At 41.9% G+C, this 15846-nt stretch overlaps 1 protein-coding gene across 1 annotated transcript in view; it reads left to right on the top strand.

The window, feature by feature from the left end:
- The first annotated feature begins 4258 nt into the window (after positions 1–4258).
- LOC129181193 (pyruvate kinase PKM-like) overlaps positions 4259–15846 on the top strand; it is a 27020-nt gene continuing 15432 nt past the window's right edge. Inside the window, exons 1-7 of the mRNA XM_054776002.1 lie at positions 4259–4505; positions 9400–9574; positions 9666–9757; positions 14798–14929; positions 15029–15215; positions 15295–15565; positions 15757–15846. The exon at positions 15757–15846 is cut by the window's right edge and continues 61 nt beyond it. Coding sequence (XP_054631977.1) covers positions 9430–9574; positions 9666–9757; positions 14798–14929; positions 15029–15215; positions 15295–15565; positions 15757–15846 — 917 coding nt within the window. The 5' untranslated portion in view covers positions 4259–4505; positions 9400–9429. The remainder of the gene's footprint in view (positions 4506–9399; positions 9575–9665; positions 9758–14797; positions 14930–15028; positions 15216–15294; positions 15566–15756) is intronic.

Raw genomic sequence — 15846 nt, 5'->3', positions numbered from 1 at the left:
AAAACAAGAATACCAAAAGAATACCATACCAAATACCATACCAAAACACATCTCCTTCACCATAAATCGATAATGATTTCTGAATGCGTGATAGTAGGCAAGGCAAGGCAAGACAAGGCAGGTTTCATTTATAGAGCACCATTCGTACAACAGGTCATTTAAAGTGCTTTACAGAAAAGAATGGTAAAAATCACTTCATACAATCATTCCATAAAAACAAAAACTCATTCTAAAATCATTACATGAAATTCCATAAATCCTTCCATAAAACAAGCAAAAAAATAATACAAGATGAAGAGTGCAGATAAAATAGTTTCAGTTGTCATATGCACAGTTGAATAGAAGTGTTTTCAGCCTGGATTTGAACATTGCCAAAGTTGAGGACGGTAGCACATCTTTTGGAAGCTGTTCCAGATTTTGGCAGCATAAACCTGAAACGCAGCCTCACCGTGTTTATATGTTTATATGTTTTATGTGGCTCGGACATGTTGGACATGTACTTTGGCCATCTAGACCATGAAGAGACTTGTACACAAACAGAGCTCTTTTAGAGTCTATTCCCTGAGTGACAGGAAGCCAGTGCAGAGACCTGAGCACTGGACTAATATGCTCATATTTCCTGGTTCTAGTCAGGACTCTAGCAGCAGCATTCTGGATGTACTGCAGCTCTTTTCCAGCTCATTTCGAGAGCCCACTGAGAAGGCCACTACAGTAGTCTAGCCTGCTGGAGACAAAGGCATGGATTACAGTAGTCTCTCTAAATCTGGTTTAGACTCTATTCCTCATATTTTGGTCATGTTTTTTAGTTGGTAAAAAGCTGATGATGTTATAGATTTAATGCGGCTGTTGAAGTTCAGATCTGAGTCCATCATTACCCCTAGATTTCTAACCTGATGATTAGGTTTTAGAGAAAGCATCTCAAGGTGACTGACAACACTTTCTCTTTGTTTCTGTGGGCCAAAGACAATGATTTCAGTTTTGTCTGAGTTTAGCTGGAGAAAGTTGTTTTGCATCCATACACTGACCTTTTTGATGCAATGACAAAGTAAATAATGTGACCGTGTTCACTGGCCGTCAGTGACACGTAGACCCGAGTGTGGTCTGCACCGCTGTGGTCGGACACACTGCAGCTGCGTATTAGCTGGCCTGAAGGACGCATTGAACAAGAGTGGCCCCAGGACTGACCCCCGGGAACCCCACAGGTCACAGCCAAAATGTTCAGTAAAAAAAAATAACACCATTCTTGCATGTGTATGTTTTTATTAGGGCGCCAACTAATTTATTTCACTAATTACGTTAACATTTTTAGCGTAATTAACGCATGCACATCACGTCTAGCCACATCTTGGACATTGGACATTACCAATCTCCAAAAGTACCAGAACAACTAACCAACGACATATCAATAAATACTTCAACAGAAATAACATCAGCCTAACTGATCCTCAACAGACAAATAAATAAATGAGAATGGGCCTTACTGCACATACCTGGAAGGAAGATGTAGATCCGGATACAGATTTCTTTGCACATTTTACACGCGAGTGCTTTTACTATACTGAAGAACAATACAACAGTAATACTATATTATACCAGACGGCAAGCTATGCATTATTCACATCAACAGTAGAAGCATGTACTGTATGCAAACTACAAAAACACAAGACAATATCTGAGTCAATTCAAGGAACCCTTCAAAGTAATTGCAATCTCAGAAGCTTGGATTGATGCTGAGAAAGGTATAGATTTTGGGCTGGAAGGATGTGAAGTGAACTATATCAACAGGAAGAACAAGAGTGAAGGAGGGGTGGCTTTGTATGTAGATAAACATCTTAACTACGAAGTAAATTTTGGAGTGTGTAACAATTGAAACCAGGAGTAACTCCAAAAAAGGAGTTAGTGAGTTGTTTGTACAAAACACCTAAGTCAAGCATTGAAATGTTCAAGGACCGGTCTAGTAGTTAGCATGTTGGCCAACACAGTAACAGTCAGGGGATGGGGAAGACCTGGGTTGGATTCTGTGTGGGTTTTCTGGGTACTCCGGTTTCCTCCCACATTCCAAAAACAAGCATGTCAGCTTCATTGGAGACTCTAAATTGTCCATAGGTATGAATGTGAGTGTGAATCTCTTTAGTCTTATCTGTATTGAGAAGGAGATTGTTATCGCGACACCAAGCTATGAGGTCCGCCACCTCTCTTCTGTATGATGTTTCAACACCACCAGTGATCAGTCCGATGACTGTAGTGTCATCCGCAAATTTAATGATGCTGGTGTTGTTCTGGGAGGCCACGCAATCGTAGGTGAAGAGCGTGTAGAGGAGCGGACTCAGCACACACCCCTGTGGGGTCCCAGTGCTCACAATTCTTGAGCTGGATGTGCGATTGTGGACTCTGACTGACTGGGGCCTGCCTGTTAGAAAGTTAAACACCCAGTTACAGAGGGAGGGTGACAAGTGTGGCCAAGTGTGAGGAGCTTATTTGTGAGTTTGTGGGGGCTGACTGTGTTAAAAGCAGAGCTATAGTCTATAAATAGCATTCTGACGTATGTGTCCTGGCCCTGTAGGTGCGGCTTTTACCCACAGGCCATCAGGCTTCTCAACAAAGCACTCACACATGCCGCACGCAACACGCGCACACACTCATAACTCTATTTATTATTTATTTATTTATTCATTGGTATTCATGTCTCTTCTGTTGTTGTTGCTTAATTTATTGGTATTTATGTTTCTTATGTTCTTATTCATTTTCTTGTGTTTTCTTTCTTTTTTGGGGGGAATGAACAGAACCAGAATTTCATTGCATAGCAGAACTACCTGTTTTACTATGCATATGACAATAAAAAACTCTTGAATCTTGAATCTTAAAATCACTAGACCTGGGGTGTCCAAACTCTTTCCAGCGAGGGCCACATACTGACAAATGAAAGGACGCAAGGGCCACTTTCACATTTTGTAAACCAACACACAGAGATACATGCATGCTAAGAAGCTACAGTATATGCAGCTCAAGCAAAAACCGCCTTTCACCTTTGGAATACAGGCGATATGCTACTAAAAATGACGTTTCTTCCATAATAATACAAGTTTATTCTTGTAAAATTGGGGCTTTTGTTCTTCCTTTGATTATGACTTTTGTTCTTAATATTTCGACTTTTGAAATGACAGCTGTTTTTTTCCATTCCTGCTGGGTTTTTTTAATTTTTCAACTCAGCTTTCCTCTGGTAAATTTTCTTCTCATAATTATAACTTTATATATTTGACAACAATCATGTTTTTTTTCTTTATTTCAAAATTGTTACAAAAATTATATTTTTAAGTTTATTCTCATTAAATTGCAACTTTTTTCCCATTAGAAAATTGTTCTCTTAATATTTTGACATAATTCTGGTCAAACTTCTGCTCTTGATTATTTTCAAATATTTTCCAAATATTTCAACTTTCTTCTCCTGATATTTTGACTTTATTCCCATGTTATAGATTTTTCCCCCAACCTGAGTTTCCAAAAATTACAACTTTATTCATTGTTTTAGACTTTAAAAACCCAAAATCTAACTTTTTTTTCCATGTCATGCTACTGAAATGACATTTTTCCTCATACTATTAGTTTATTCTTGTGAAATGATGGCTTTTTTTCCTTGCTAGATTACAACTCTTCTCTTAATATTTAGACTTTTGATAGATTTTCCCATTTTTGCTGCTGTTGTTGTTGTTGTTTTTAAGATTCCTTGTTAAATTACATTTTTAGACTGCGCTGCAGGCCAATAAAATCACAGCAGTGGGCCGCAAATGGCCCCCGGGCTGCACTTTGGACACCCCTGCACTAGACCAAGCAGAATTACAGAGCACTGTGCCACGCTAACTGACACAACATTTACTAATGATTTTGATAACAACACGACTGGTGGTCTGCTAATTAATGACATCAGTGACCATCTTCCAGTGTTTATCATTTACAATGAAAACTACGGCAAGAGAAAGGTGGAGAACAAAAAGACATTTCAAAGACAACCAACAGAAGAAAGGATTCACGTTTTTAAGAAAGATCTGGAGGAACAAGATAAGCACTGCCCATTGACGGATGGGCAGTGGGAAATGGGAATGGGAAATCTTTAATCAGTTGACAGCCCTAGTATTTATGCATCACGGTGGGAGACTATCCTTCACTTACACTGGCGAGCCACGAGAGGACGCTGGTGTCAGAGGGTATCACGCGCAGGCCAACTCCATGTTTGCCAGGCATGTTTCCTTTCAAAGGGAACTCACTCGCATGTATGCTAAAGTTGATTAACGAGCTCTTTTTGTAAGGTTTTTTTTTTGTAAAAAAAACAGCGCAACTGATCAGCGTGACACAACTGCGAGCTCGGTTACTCGCTCGTGTGTAGTGCCGAACGCGCACTGTATTCTCGTCGTGATTGGAAAGTAGTTCCGGTTAGCCGAGGCGCACAAAAGGAGCCGCTGCAGGCAGTGAAGTGGTACATTCGATTCCCTGCAAAGTTCAACCTAAAGGTGAGTGAACATTTAAGAGCGTGTGTGTTGGGGGAGGGGACCTTGTGACCTTCTTTGATATAGAAAAGTGTAAAAAGTATGGCTGGAGATGTGGCTTCCTGCAACGTTGCCTTTTGCTTTCTCTCTTATTTCCCCTAATTGCTTGCATTTTTGGATAAGAGTGAACTTCCCCACGCAGTTTTAGGAAGGTCTCCGGGTTACATTCACCTGCGTAGGATAGCGTAACCATTTAAATGACATATCAAATGTAGAATAAAAGGTAGTCGCAGGAAACGCTTAATACTAGCCTTGTATCCAAATAAAGAGACCGGGAAATCATGATATATGGTCAGTATGGCATTTGAATTCATGATGACTTTTGTACACTGTCTTTTCTGTGAGGGTCTTGACATGATGATGTCATTTCAAATGTGTTCTATTAAAAGAAGCACAACCTCACAGCATGTTTCCACTCTCCAGAAATACTCTCAGGTGGTTATTTTAGGTCGGATGGTGGACCAGCACGCTCCGTCTTTCCATTTGGTGAAATCAGTCCAGAAAGCCTCGTGTTGCTTGGTGTTTCCAACATGAGAACCCACTGGCCTCACCTTTAGCGTCGGCCAGAAGTGACTCGCTTCTCCTGTCCTTCAGCACCACGTGGACTCGCAGTGGAATGTGGAGCGTGCAGTCAGCCGGGCACATGCTGCCCTTGTTGCTTTTTTGCACAGGCTGTTTGCCCAGCTGGCACGAAGAACCCTTGCTTCGGTGTGCATCAGGCAACTTTTCTGATCTACTGTACTTGCATTACAGCTTTCACACAAGCTTCTCTTGCACACTACTGGCTTTACTGTAAGTCTCACTCTCTTGCCACAATCAAATGACAGCAGGAGCCGGATAAATAATGCCACCAAAGATCAGTAAATATGAAAGATTAAATTGCTCAGGAAAATTTTTGCCCTCCAAAAAACCCTCCTGCTAGCTTGGTATTGATGTTCTCTGATTTTGGATCAGCATTTGCAGTACAAGTAGCTGCTGCAATTATTAGATCACATTCAGCTCCAGAACCTTCCCCTTCTCTTTTCAATTGCTGTTGTTCACTCGCAACGCCATCCAGGTTGAAAGGAAAGTTGCACTTTTTTGGAATTTTCCCCATCATCCACATTCCTCGTGTGACATCAACACACACGTCTTTCTCTTTTCTGTGCACTCTAAAGATATAAAAACAAGTAAACAATGCCTCATTTACATCAAGACCTGATCAAAAGCTTAAGAGCAGTTGAAAAATTGCTAGAATTGGCATTTTAATGAGGTTTTAAGGAGAGCTACAATATGCAAAAACAAGAAAGGGGGAGTGAAACAAAAAGCATTTTATTGAAAGTCATTTATTGAAAGCAACAATTCAACTGAAATCAAAAGTTTAGGACCATCAAAAAATAACAAAAACTCTCCAAACCAGAACAAAAAATGTTCTCAGTAGGACTCAGTAATGAGGAGCACCACCGTTCTTGTTCATCACTTCCAAAATGGCTTTGGGCATGCTTGATGCCAGTGTTTCCAGGAGGCTAGTGGGAACATTGCTCCAAGTGATGAAGATGGCTTCACCAAGGGCATCAACTGATGGCCATTTTTATCAACTTCCCTTGCCATCCATCCCCAAATGTTCTCTATGGGATTTAAATGAGGGGAACATGCAGGATGGTCCACAAGAGTGATGTTATTCTCCCTGAAGAAGTCCTTGGTCAAGCCAGCATTGTGAACTGCAGCGCTGTCCTGTTGAAGAATCCAGCTGTTACCACACAGACGAGGGTCATGAGGGATGCCCGCTGCAACATCTGCACGTAAGCGGCCGCCGTTTGACGACCCCGCACCAACTGAAGCTCCGGTGTTCCACTGAATGAAAAAGCACCCCAGATCATGATGGACCCCCCTCCACATCATCTCAGGTGGGATCTCCTTGTCATGCCAGTAACGTTGGAAGCCATCTGGACTGTCAAGGTTACATTTTTTCTCATCAGAGAATAAAACTTTTTCCACCTTTCAATGTCCCATGTTTGATGCTCCCTGGCAAAGTCTAAACGGGCAGTTTTGTGGCGTTGAGGGAGACTTTTTTGCATTTTAAACCTTTTTCCTGCAGATGCCGTCTGTTGGTTATTGCGCTGCAGTCGGCACCAGTAAGGGTCTTAATGTGTTCCATAATGCTCAGGATCTTTCCAAAAATGCAGAATGACTGATTTACTGCTCCCAAGCTCAGCAGCCATGGCACGCTGCGAGAGGCCTTGCTTATGCAGCTCCACAATAACACCACATTGAAAAAGAGAAAGCTTCTTAGCTTTACCATCAGGAGGGCATGACAGTGTGAATGCCTGACAGAAAATGAACTTTTTGAGCAGATTTTGGCTTTTATAACCTGTGGTCTTAAACTTTTGATCAGCTGATAAACAACCTATTTCGTTTTTTTTGTTTAAATTGCCAAGTTCCAAATGTTTTGTTTCACTCCCCCTTCTTGTTTTTGCATATTGTAGCTCTACTTCAAACCTCATTAAGATCCAAATGTGCAAAATGTAAATTGTAGCTTTTGATCAGGAGTGTACTAGAAAAGCACTCGGAGAACACAGACCTCCAGCAAGCGGCATACATGCTAATGTTAGCATGCTAACACGTAGCATGAAAGTGTTTTATATCATAGTCTACCTATGAAAACGGCTAAAAAATGCTACTATGCTCATGTCACATGCTACCAATCCTAACATTGGCATGGTAACACCTAGCATAATTGTTAAGTCTTTATGTATGTGTCTACATATGAAAACGGCTAAAAATGCTACTATGTTAATGTCACCATGCTAGCAATGCTAACATTAACATGGCAATATCTACTATAATTAAGTTTTTATACAGTATATGGGTCGGGGGGGTTGAGAATGGCGATCTACTGTCTTTCTGTACTTTCACCTATGGTCATGAACTTTGGGTAGTGACGAAAAGGACAAGTTAGTGGGTACAAGTGAGTTTTCTCCACAGGGTGGCTGGGCTCTCTCTTAGAGATAGGGTGAGAAGCACTGTCCTCTGGGAGGAGAACCGCTGCTCCTTCGCATTGAGAGGCGCTAGATGAGGTGGCTGCGGGAGGCATCTGGTCACCTGGGGAGGTGGGTAGGAGGCCACGGGGAAGACCCAGGATACATTGGAGAGACTATGTCTCTCAACTGACAAAGTATCCATGGAGAGGGAAGTCTGAGCTTCCCTTCTGAGGCTGCTACCCCTGCGACCCGACCTCGGCTAAACGGAGGAAGATTGATGGATGGATTAGAAATGATTACCGATTTAGGATGATTGAGATGTGTTTTCTGTGGGAGAAATGGCTTATTTTCTGAGAAAAAAGTAAATTTGCAGATTAAAAAAAAAAAATCATTTTTATCTGCAAATTTGTTGGACCATGAGTGCTGAATCACAAATGTGTGGGAATCCACTGCAATGCTTTGTTATAATAAAGTGACCCTTCCCTAATGCGGGGGTGCTAACCAAATGCTTTGACATTTCCAGAGAGGTTACTAATAGGCCCGTCACGAGAACAATTTTTGCTGGTCAATAATTGTGCTACAGAATATCAACGATATGCGAGCATTTCGTTTTTTTTTTTTTATGCCATTTTTCATAGATCGTGAGGTGTAATGCACATTTGAACCACTAGATCAGGGGTCACCAAGGTTTTTCCTTGTGAGAGCTACTCTTACAAAATGAAAATGGCCAAGAGCTACTCATTTTTGTACCATTTCTTTTCAGAGCTTATTTTAAAGCCAAACAAAGCGAATATGCTTGTTTTACCAGAACATGAACAAAATGCTGGTGTCCACAACTCACATGTTGTATTTCACAATGCATTTCTTTCTACTGTTCTTTCATTATTAACTGAAAACCTGAATGAAAAGCAGGCTTGCGGGCACCTCATGTGGTCGTGGGGGGCTACCTGGTGCCCGCGGGCACCACGTTGGTGACCCCTGCACTAGATGGTACTCCAAGTACAGTACACGTGTGAGCGTCAGTCAGTCGCTTGCTTCACAAGAAGTTCTGAGACCATTTTTTCATGTCTTTTATGGCCTAATGCGAGTAGACCACATCAAATGCAACAAACCTTTAATTACTCAAGAGTGTTTATTAGACTCGGAATGTCAAGAGGTTTTCGATACAAAAAAGACCAAAAAAACGTTCTCCCAGGCAATTCGTACTGTCTGTCAAACATTTCTAACGTTAAGCGTATTTTTTTCTTCCAGGTTAGTAAAACAGAAAAGGATGGTGGTGTTTCGAGTTCCCACACTGCCGATATTGCGTTCGCCTTAGAAACTACCATTTCTGTGCCTTCGTTCATGTTAGCATATGCTGTCTCAAGGCTAATTTGGTTCTCTGGTGTCGCAGCCTGAGTCGGCTCACTTGTAGCTCCGACTCCACAAAGATGCCCAATGAGAAGACAGACGGATCGCTCTCAGCATTCGTTCCACGATAGAATCAATGCACACACAGTCAGATGCAGAGTGAACCCTCCTGTCTTCCAGCTGGCGTAGCACAGAAAGACTAGCAGGTGGAGCACACAAATACACGTACATGTCAATTTATCGAGCGCTCATAATTGTCGACCTGGTGTTTTCTTTATCGTTTCATAAATGTCCATTATCGCGACAGGCCTAGTTACTAATTAACATCCTTTCCATTGTAGTTTGCAGTGGTGTAGAAAGACTGCACAATAAAAGCGGCACTTTTGGGCACAGCTTGCAGTGTGTAGCTAATTTTATGTCCAGTGACTCGACGCATGAGGTCGTAGTGTGAAATGTCTCCAGCTTAGTCTTGAATGAGTGTCACTAGTCTCAAAAACTCATCAATTACGTCGTCTGTCTTTTTTTTTTCCTCTGACCCCTCTCCATAGGCATCGTCCCAAAGGCACTTTTGTCCAGTCATGTCGAAGTCTAAGGATTCCTCCATCATCCACACCCAGCAGCTCCATGCTGCCATGGCGGACACCTTCATCGAGCACATGTGCCTGCTGGACATTGATTCTGAACCTGCTGTGTCCCGGAACACCGGCATCATCTGCACTATTGGTCAGACGCACAAAAAACGGCCAACACTGGTGACCCTCTTGGCACCTTTTTAGTATTTTAGGTTAACATCATGTCAAATGATTTCCTGCAGGACCTGCCTCACGATCTGTGGACATGGCCAAAGAAATGATCAAGGCCGGGATGAACATTGCAAGAATGAACTTCTCACACGGCACACATGAAGTGAGTGCAGGAGGATTTTATGTAAAAAACACATACTGGGCACCGATCACTCAGAAGTCGGAAAACTACTACTCGCTGGTATTTTTAATACACAAAATTACCGTTATTACGGTGATGTATTAGTGGCACAATGCAGAGAAGAAAAAATACAAGACGAGAGAATATTTGTTTATTATTATTATTATTATGATGCAAAATATTAGGAGAAAAACGTTGTCATTTTATGAGATAATTGTCGTTGTATTATGAAAATCAAGTAGAGGATGAGGATGAGGTTGGAATTTTAGGACATGAATGTTTTCATATTACTAGCATTAAGTTGTAATATTACAGGCACAATTAATGGATAAAAACAGAACATTCTGGAATGAAGTTTTTTTTTTAACAAGAATGAAATCGGAAAAAGTACTGTACTACCACTAGAATAAAGTTTTAATGAAATTTTTTTTAAATCAGATTAATCACAGTTTTTTGTATTAAGTAATCATCCTGTGAAATATGCCCATTTTTACTGTACTTAATAGAGAGAAATGACAATGACAGGACAGAATGATATATGTTTGTGTGTATAAACGGCTCAGAATGAAGTGAATATGTCAATCAGGCTAAAAGATACCACACGAGTCCAAAAATCCGTTTGTCGAACACTAGTCTCTTTAAGAGTAGAACGTTTGAATCACACTTTAAACCGTGCTCTGAGCAATGAGGGGTTGTGTTCAAAGACATCACGTAATTTAAGGTAAATGACATTTTTTTTTCAGTGTCATTTCCAGCATACTGAAAATGTAGCAAAGTTTTTTCAGGAAAATACCAGGTTTGGATATTACTATTTCAAATGCTTGTAGCTGGAAAATGCTTGGAGACAAAGGTGTACTGTAAATGAGAAAAAAATCATCAGTATGACCCAAAGTTTGAACAAAACTAGCTGAATCCTCTAGATCAGTGGTCCCCAACCTTTTTTGACCCACGGACCGGCTTGTGTTCCCACAAATCTCCCACGGACCGGGGGGTTCGTACATTATAGCGATCAAATTTATCTTATTTATGATGTATTGTGTAAAACTAAGACATGACTAACATCAAAATAAAAGCACAAAATGAATGCGACCCACCATCCACCAGTTCAACTTCCAGCCAAGTTTTTCCATGCGCTAGCATGAATTAACTTGAGACAAATGTGCACATTAGCACTCAATAAGTCATCCAAACTTACCTTTTATGCATTCCCACGTAGTCAGCATTTGAAAGAAAAATGGTAAAAATACAGTAGTCTATCTGTGCGGCATGAGATAAAGTTAGCACACGCGCAATGGACATGGTCAAGTGAGAAGGATGTAACAGAGAATCCAGCCACTTTTCAAAATAAAACCTAAAAAAAATGAAATAATGGAAATAATTTTTTCTTTCTGTGTGGCCCGGTACCAAATGACCCACAGCCCTGTACCGGACCGCGGCCTTTGGGTTGGGGATCACTGCTCTAGAACAGGAGCGTCACCGTGGGCCACATCACAGTTATGGTTATTCTCAGAGGGCCACTTTTATCATTAAATTTTAGAAATGTGTTAATAATTAATTATTCATATGTAACAATTAAAAATAATAAAATCAATTAATAATAAAAAATTGCTTTTTATGAATAAGTAATAAAAAATAGTCATTTTACATTGGATTTGACAACAAAAAAATATAAGGTTTTCTGTTTCGTGGGCCACATAAAATGATGGCGGGCCAAATCTGTCCCCCGGGCCTTGAGTTTGACACCTGTGCTCTAGAATAATCCATCATTGCACTCTGCTTATGGTTGTTTACATTGGAATATCACTGCATTTGTGTTCATGCATTTAAAAAGCAACAACTACCACAGCACGTGATGTCGCAGAAGCGCCGTCGTTCCGGGTACGCATTGCGTAGTGGCACTGCCTTCTCCGCTATTAGAAGTGCATTTCCTGTCGCACATTCTGACACGACTTTTTTTTTTTTACATTCACGCTTTTTTGTGATGTCCGGTGTGTCCCTGAATGCATCTCGCGTTCTTGTCATGAGAATGAGAACGATTGGAAAGTTTTTATCCAGCTCTTGCAATGCTGTGTGTAGTTCTTTTGACACCATGAGTAGGACTGGTATGTGACATGGTGACGTCCGGCTATTTGTGGGTGTTCAAGTAGGTGGCTTCTGTGCCTCCGGTACGCGACGCATGAGTGCCATCTAGTGGCGCAAATGTGACATGGCAAAGTGATCGTTGAGTAATAACAAATCAAATGATAATATGGTAGAAAAAAAAATGTTGAAATTATCGTCGATAAATTTTAGCACAATTATCAACCAGCAAAATTTGTTACCGTGACGGGCCGAGTCTTCAGTGAAATGAACTTTGCAGAGAACAGAATGCGAGGTGATGCGTCCATTTGGCTGTTGTTCTCTGCAGTTGCTTTGTTCATTGTAGTCCTAAAACCTCGTCTTTTGGGAAAGAAAACACACTTACAGTATCACTTGGACATTGGCATGACTACTACTTTGAGTTGACGAGCTAACGCTACAAGCGTTTGGTTATTAAAAGGCTTAAGCTCAGAGCCGCGCCTTCTCCGACGCCACTTCCGGAAACGTCCCTTTTCTAGGCAGAAAATTGCTAAAATGAAAATGGTTAAAACGTACAAAAATGGAATTTCTACGAATTTAATGTTGGCTTTCAAGAAAACCAACCACGTAGCACTGAATTACAATATAGAACATACTTAAGCAAAGTTGACAATCATGTCAGCGACCCTTTAGAGTTGAAGTGCATGTGCGCACATGAACTCTGCAGTGTAATTAGTAGCCAGTCAGCATCGGAGTGAGTGAGTTTACACTGGACAGCGGTGATCATTGTCATGTGACCTGCCCATGGCCGTAAGGTGATCTAGTTGTGACTTGGAAAGCATGTTGCACAGTTGACCTCTCACCTTTTTTAAAAACTCTTTAAAAACTCTTTAAAGGTCAACACCCGTGAAACTTGACTGTCAAGTATGCATGACTCAACACTTGTATTATTAGATCTCTTTAGGTTGTGCACGTGTACCTGGTGACGGGGCCTGTTAGTACAACTTTGAGCAAAGTGCGTCTTGATTTGTCTTGGCAAGGACAACATGAAGTTGAGTGCCGTGTGGTCACTTGTCAGTACAGCGAGGAGTAGAGAGTGTGCAGCCAAGAGTTTGTCTGGAGGCACGTAGTGTAGTTCCACACTCTTCTACGGTCTTCACAACCCCCCAGGGTGCCTTTTTCTATGATAAGCTTTCCTCTTGCAAGTCTTTACATGAGAAAACCCACCAACCAACCTTAATATAGGCATATAAAAAAAAAAAACACCTTTCAGGAAATATTCTTATAATGCTTTAAGCAGCTGTTTTGTGTCATGTGCTAAAATTGGCATTGCAGTTGTCATTCAGGATTTACTGCTCTTCTCTGCCTGTAAAAAAAAAAAGGGCCAGTATGTAACTACATTTAAGAAGCGCTCGTCAAAGATCCTCTATCAGTGGTTTTACCTGTGTATCTTGATTGGAATCGAATCGTCCATCACGGAGAAATTTACATCCCTAATATGTAGGATGATGACTTATCTACTTATCAGTGCTCGTGAGGAACTTTCTTAAAGTCTGACTTTGCAAAAAACACATTTTTGACACGGAATTACTATAAAATCAATAAACTAATTAATTATGTTCAATATTTCAAGGGAATTCAGATAAAAAGGTTGATGTTTTCAAGTGTGCAGGAGTAAGGGGTCCATGGCTTCAGGTCAAATGTCTGAAGGGGTACGCCACTGTAACAAGTTTGGGACCACTGATCTACTATAGAAGGAACATGCTGCTGTTTGGAACTGAACTTGTGGGGCAGCCTTTGCCACCGCTTGGGCTGGGCGATATATCGATATTTTACAAACATCGAGATTTCTTTCAAGCATGATATCAAAAACAAGCATATCGGTCATATCGGCCGGATTTGACGCGGAGGTCTCATGTTTCAAGATGGCACCGCCCAAGTGGCAACGAGTTCCAGCGGCTCCGTATTTTCCGCCACGTTTTTAGTGTTTAATAGTGCTCTACTCTTACTTTCTGATTTGTTTTTTGTGCCATACCGACCCCTTAAGCAAGTGTGCAGCTGCTTCTTGCTGCTTGCGGGTGTGACGCATTCATTCACGGCTCTGTTGTTTCCACTCGAGAGCAGCTGTTAGCTTTGAGCCACACACCCCTCGTGAGATCTTGTGAGAACGTGAGATCTCTCTCCAACAAGATGGAAGAGCTAACGGCGCTAACGCGACCAGCAGTGCAGCCTGATTAAGATTGATTGTTTTACTTTTTCTATATTTATTTCCAAAAGAGAATGGACTATTTTATTTCAGCAGCTATTTTTTCATTTTCATGTAACAACTTTGCACACATATTTGGCTTTGACCTCGTGTTTGACTCCATCCATCCATTTTCTATACCGCTTCTCCTCTTTAGGGTCGTGGGGGCATGTTGGAGCCTATCCCAGCTGACTTCGGGCGACAGGCGGGGTACACCCTGGACTGGTGTCCAGCCAATGGCAGGGCACATATAGACAAACACTCACATTCATACCTATGGACCATTTAGAGTCGCCAATGAAGCTAACATGCATGTTTTTGGAATGTGGGAGGAAACCAGAGAAAACCCACCCACGCACGGGGAGAACATGCAAACTCCACACAGAAATGCCCAAGGGAGAATCCAACCCAGGTCTCCTGACTGTTACTGTGTCGGCCAACATGCTAACCACTACACCACCATGCGGCCTTTGTCTAAACTCACTTGGGAAAAATATTGGGATATATATCGTACATCAATATTCAACCTAAACATATGGGATATGAGCTTTGGCCCACATGGCCCAGCCCTAACCACTGCCAGTTGAATAGCCCTGCTTTAGAGCCATACTTTTCTTGATTATTTGAAGTCCAATTCTGAAATGTTTGCCAACTTTAGAGGTTCTGCTTTACGTACAAAGGTATTTGGATATTCTCACATGTTCTATCTTATGTACCAGTACCATGCAGAGACGATCAAGAACGTCCGTGAAGCAGCAGAGAGCTTTGGAGCAGGCTCTGTTGGCTACAGGCCAGTGGCCATCGCTTTGGACACTAAGGGACCAGAAATCAGGACCGGGCTCATCAAGGGCGTAAGTTGTTACTACGCAATGAGCAACAGCCTCAATGACGCTAGCTGGGATTTGCCAGGAGAGTAAGGTCATGCACACGCTCTTGTTCTTGCTGTGCAGAGTGGCACCGCTGAGGTGGAGCTGAAGAAAGGTGACACCATCAAACTGACTCTTGATGACAGCTACAAGGAGAAGTGTGATGAGAAGACTCTGTGGCTCGACTACAAAAACATCACCAAGGTCGTTCAGAAAGGAAGTCACATCTACGTTGATGACGGTCTGATTTCCCTCAAGGTCAAAGAAATTGGTGAGAAGGAAGACCAGTTTGTGCATCTTGTCTACAACCGGTTTCGATAAAAGTCCAGTTAAATCTGCCTGACTTAAAGGTAGCGACTACTTGGTGTGCGAGATTGAAAACGGCGGAATGTTGGGCAGCAAGAAAGGCGTCAACCTGCCTGGCGCTGCTGTTGACCTGCCCGCCTTGTCTGAGAAGGACCTTCTGGACCTGCAGTTTGGCGTGGAACAGGGCGTGGACATGGTGTTTGCTTCCTTTATCCGTAAGGCTGCTGACGTTCATGCTGTCAGGAAAGCTCTGGGTGAGAAGGGCAAGGACATCAAGATCATCAGCAAGCTGGAGAACCACGAGGGGGTGCGCAGGTGTGTAGTGTCGTGGTTCACATAGCTGACTTTTGTGCAACTGGCATTGGATGATAATTGAAAGGTGACCATTACGGGTGTACCATTCACCCCAAGTCAGCTGGGATGGCCTCCAGCCCCTGTGTGACCTCCACGAGGCACAATACTATAGAAAATTGCTAATTATGAGTTACGGATTTTCTTTGTCATAGATTTGATGAGATCCTGGAGGCTAGCGACGGCATCATGGTTGCCCGTGGAGATCTGGGTATTGAAATCCCAACAGAGAAGGTCTTTATCGC

The sequence above is a fragment of the Dunckerocampus dactyliophorus genome, chromosome 5 (genome assembly GCF_027744805.1).
Source record: "Dunckerocampus dactyliophorus isolate RoL2022-P2 chromosome 5, RoL_Ddac_1.1, whole genome shotgun sequence".
In the NCBI taxonomy this organism is placed as follows: Eukaryota; Metazoa; Chordata; class Actinopteri; order Syngnathiformes; family Syngnathidae; genus Dunckerocampus; species Dunckerocampus dactyliophorus.
This window is presented reverse-complemented; position numbering and strand designations above follow the sequence as displayed.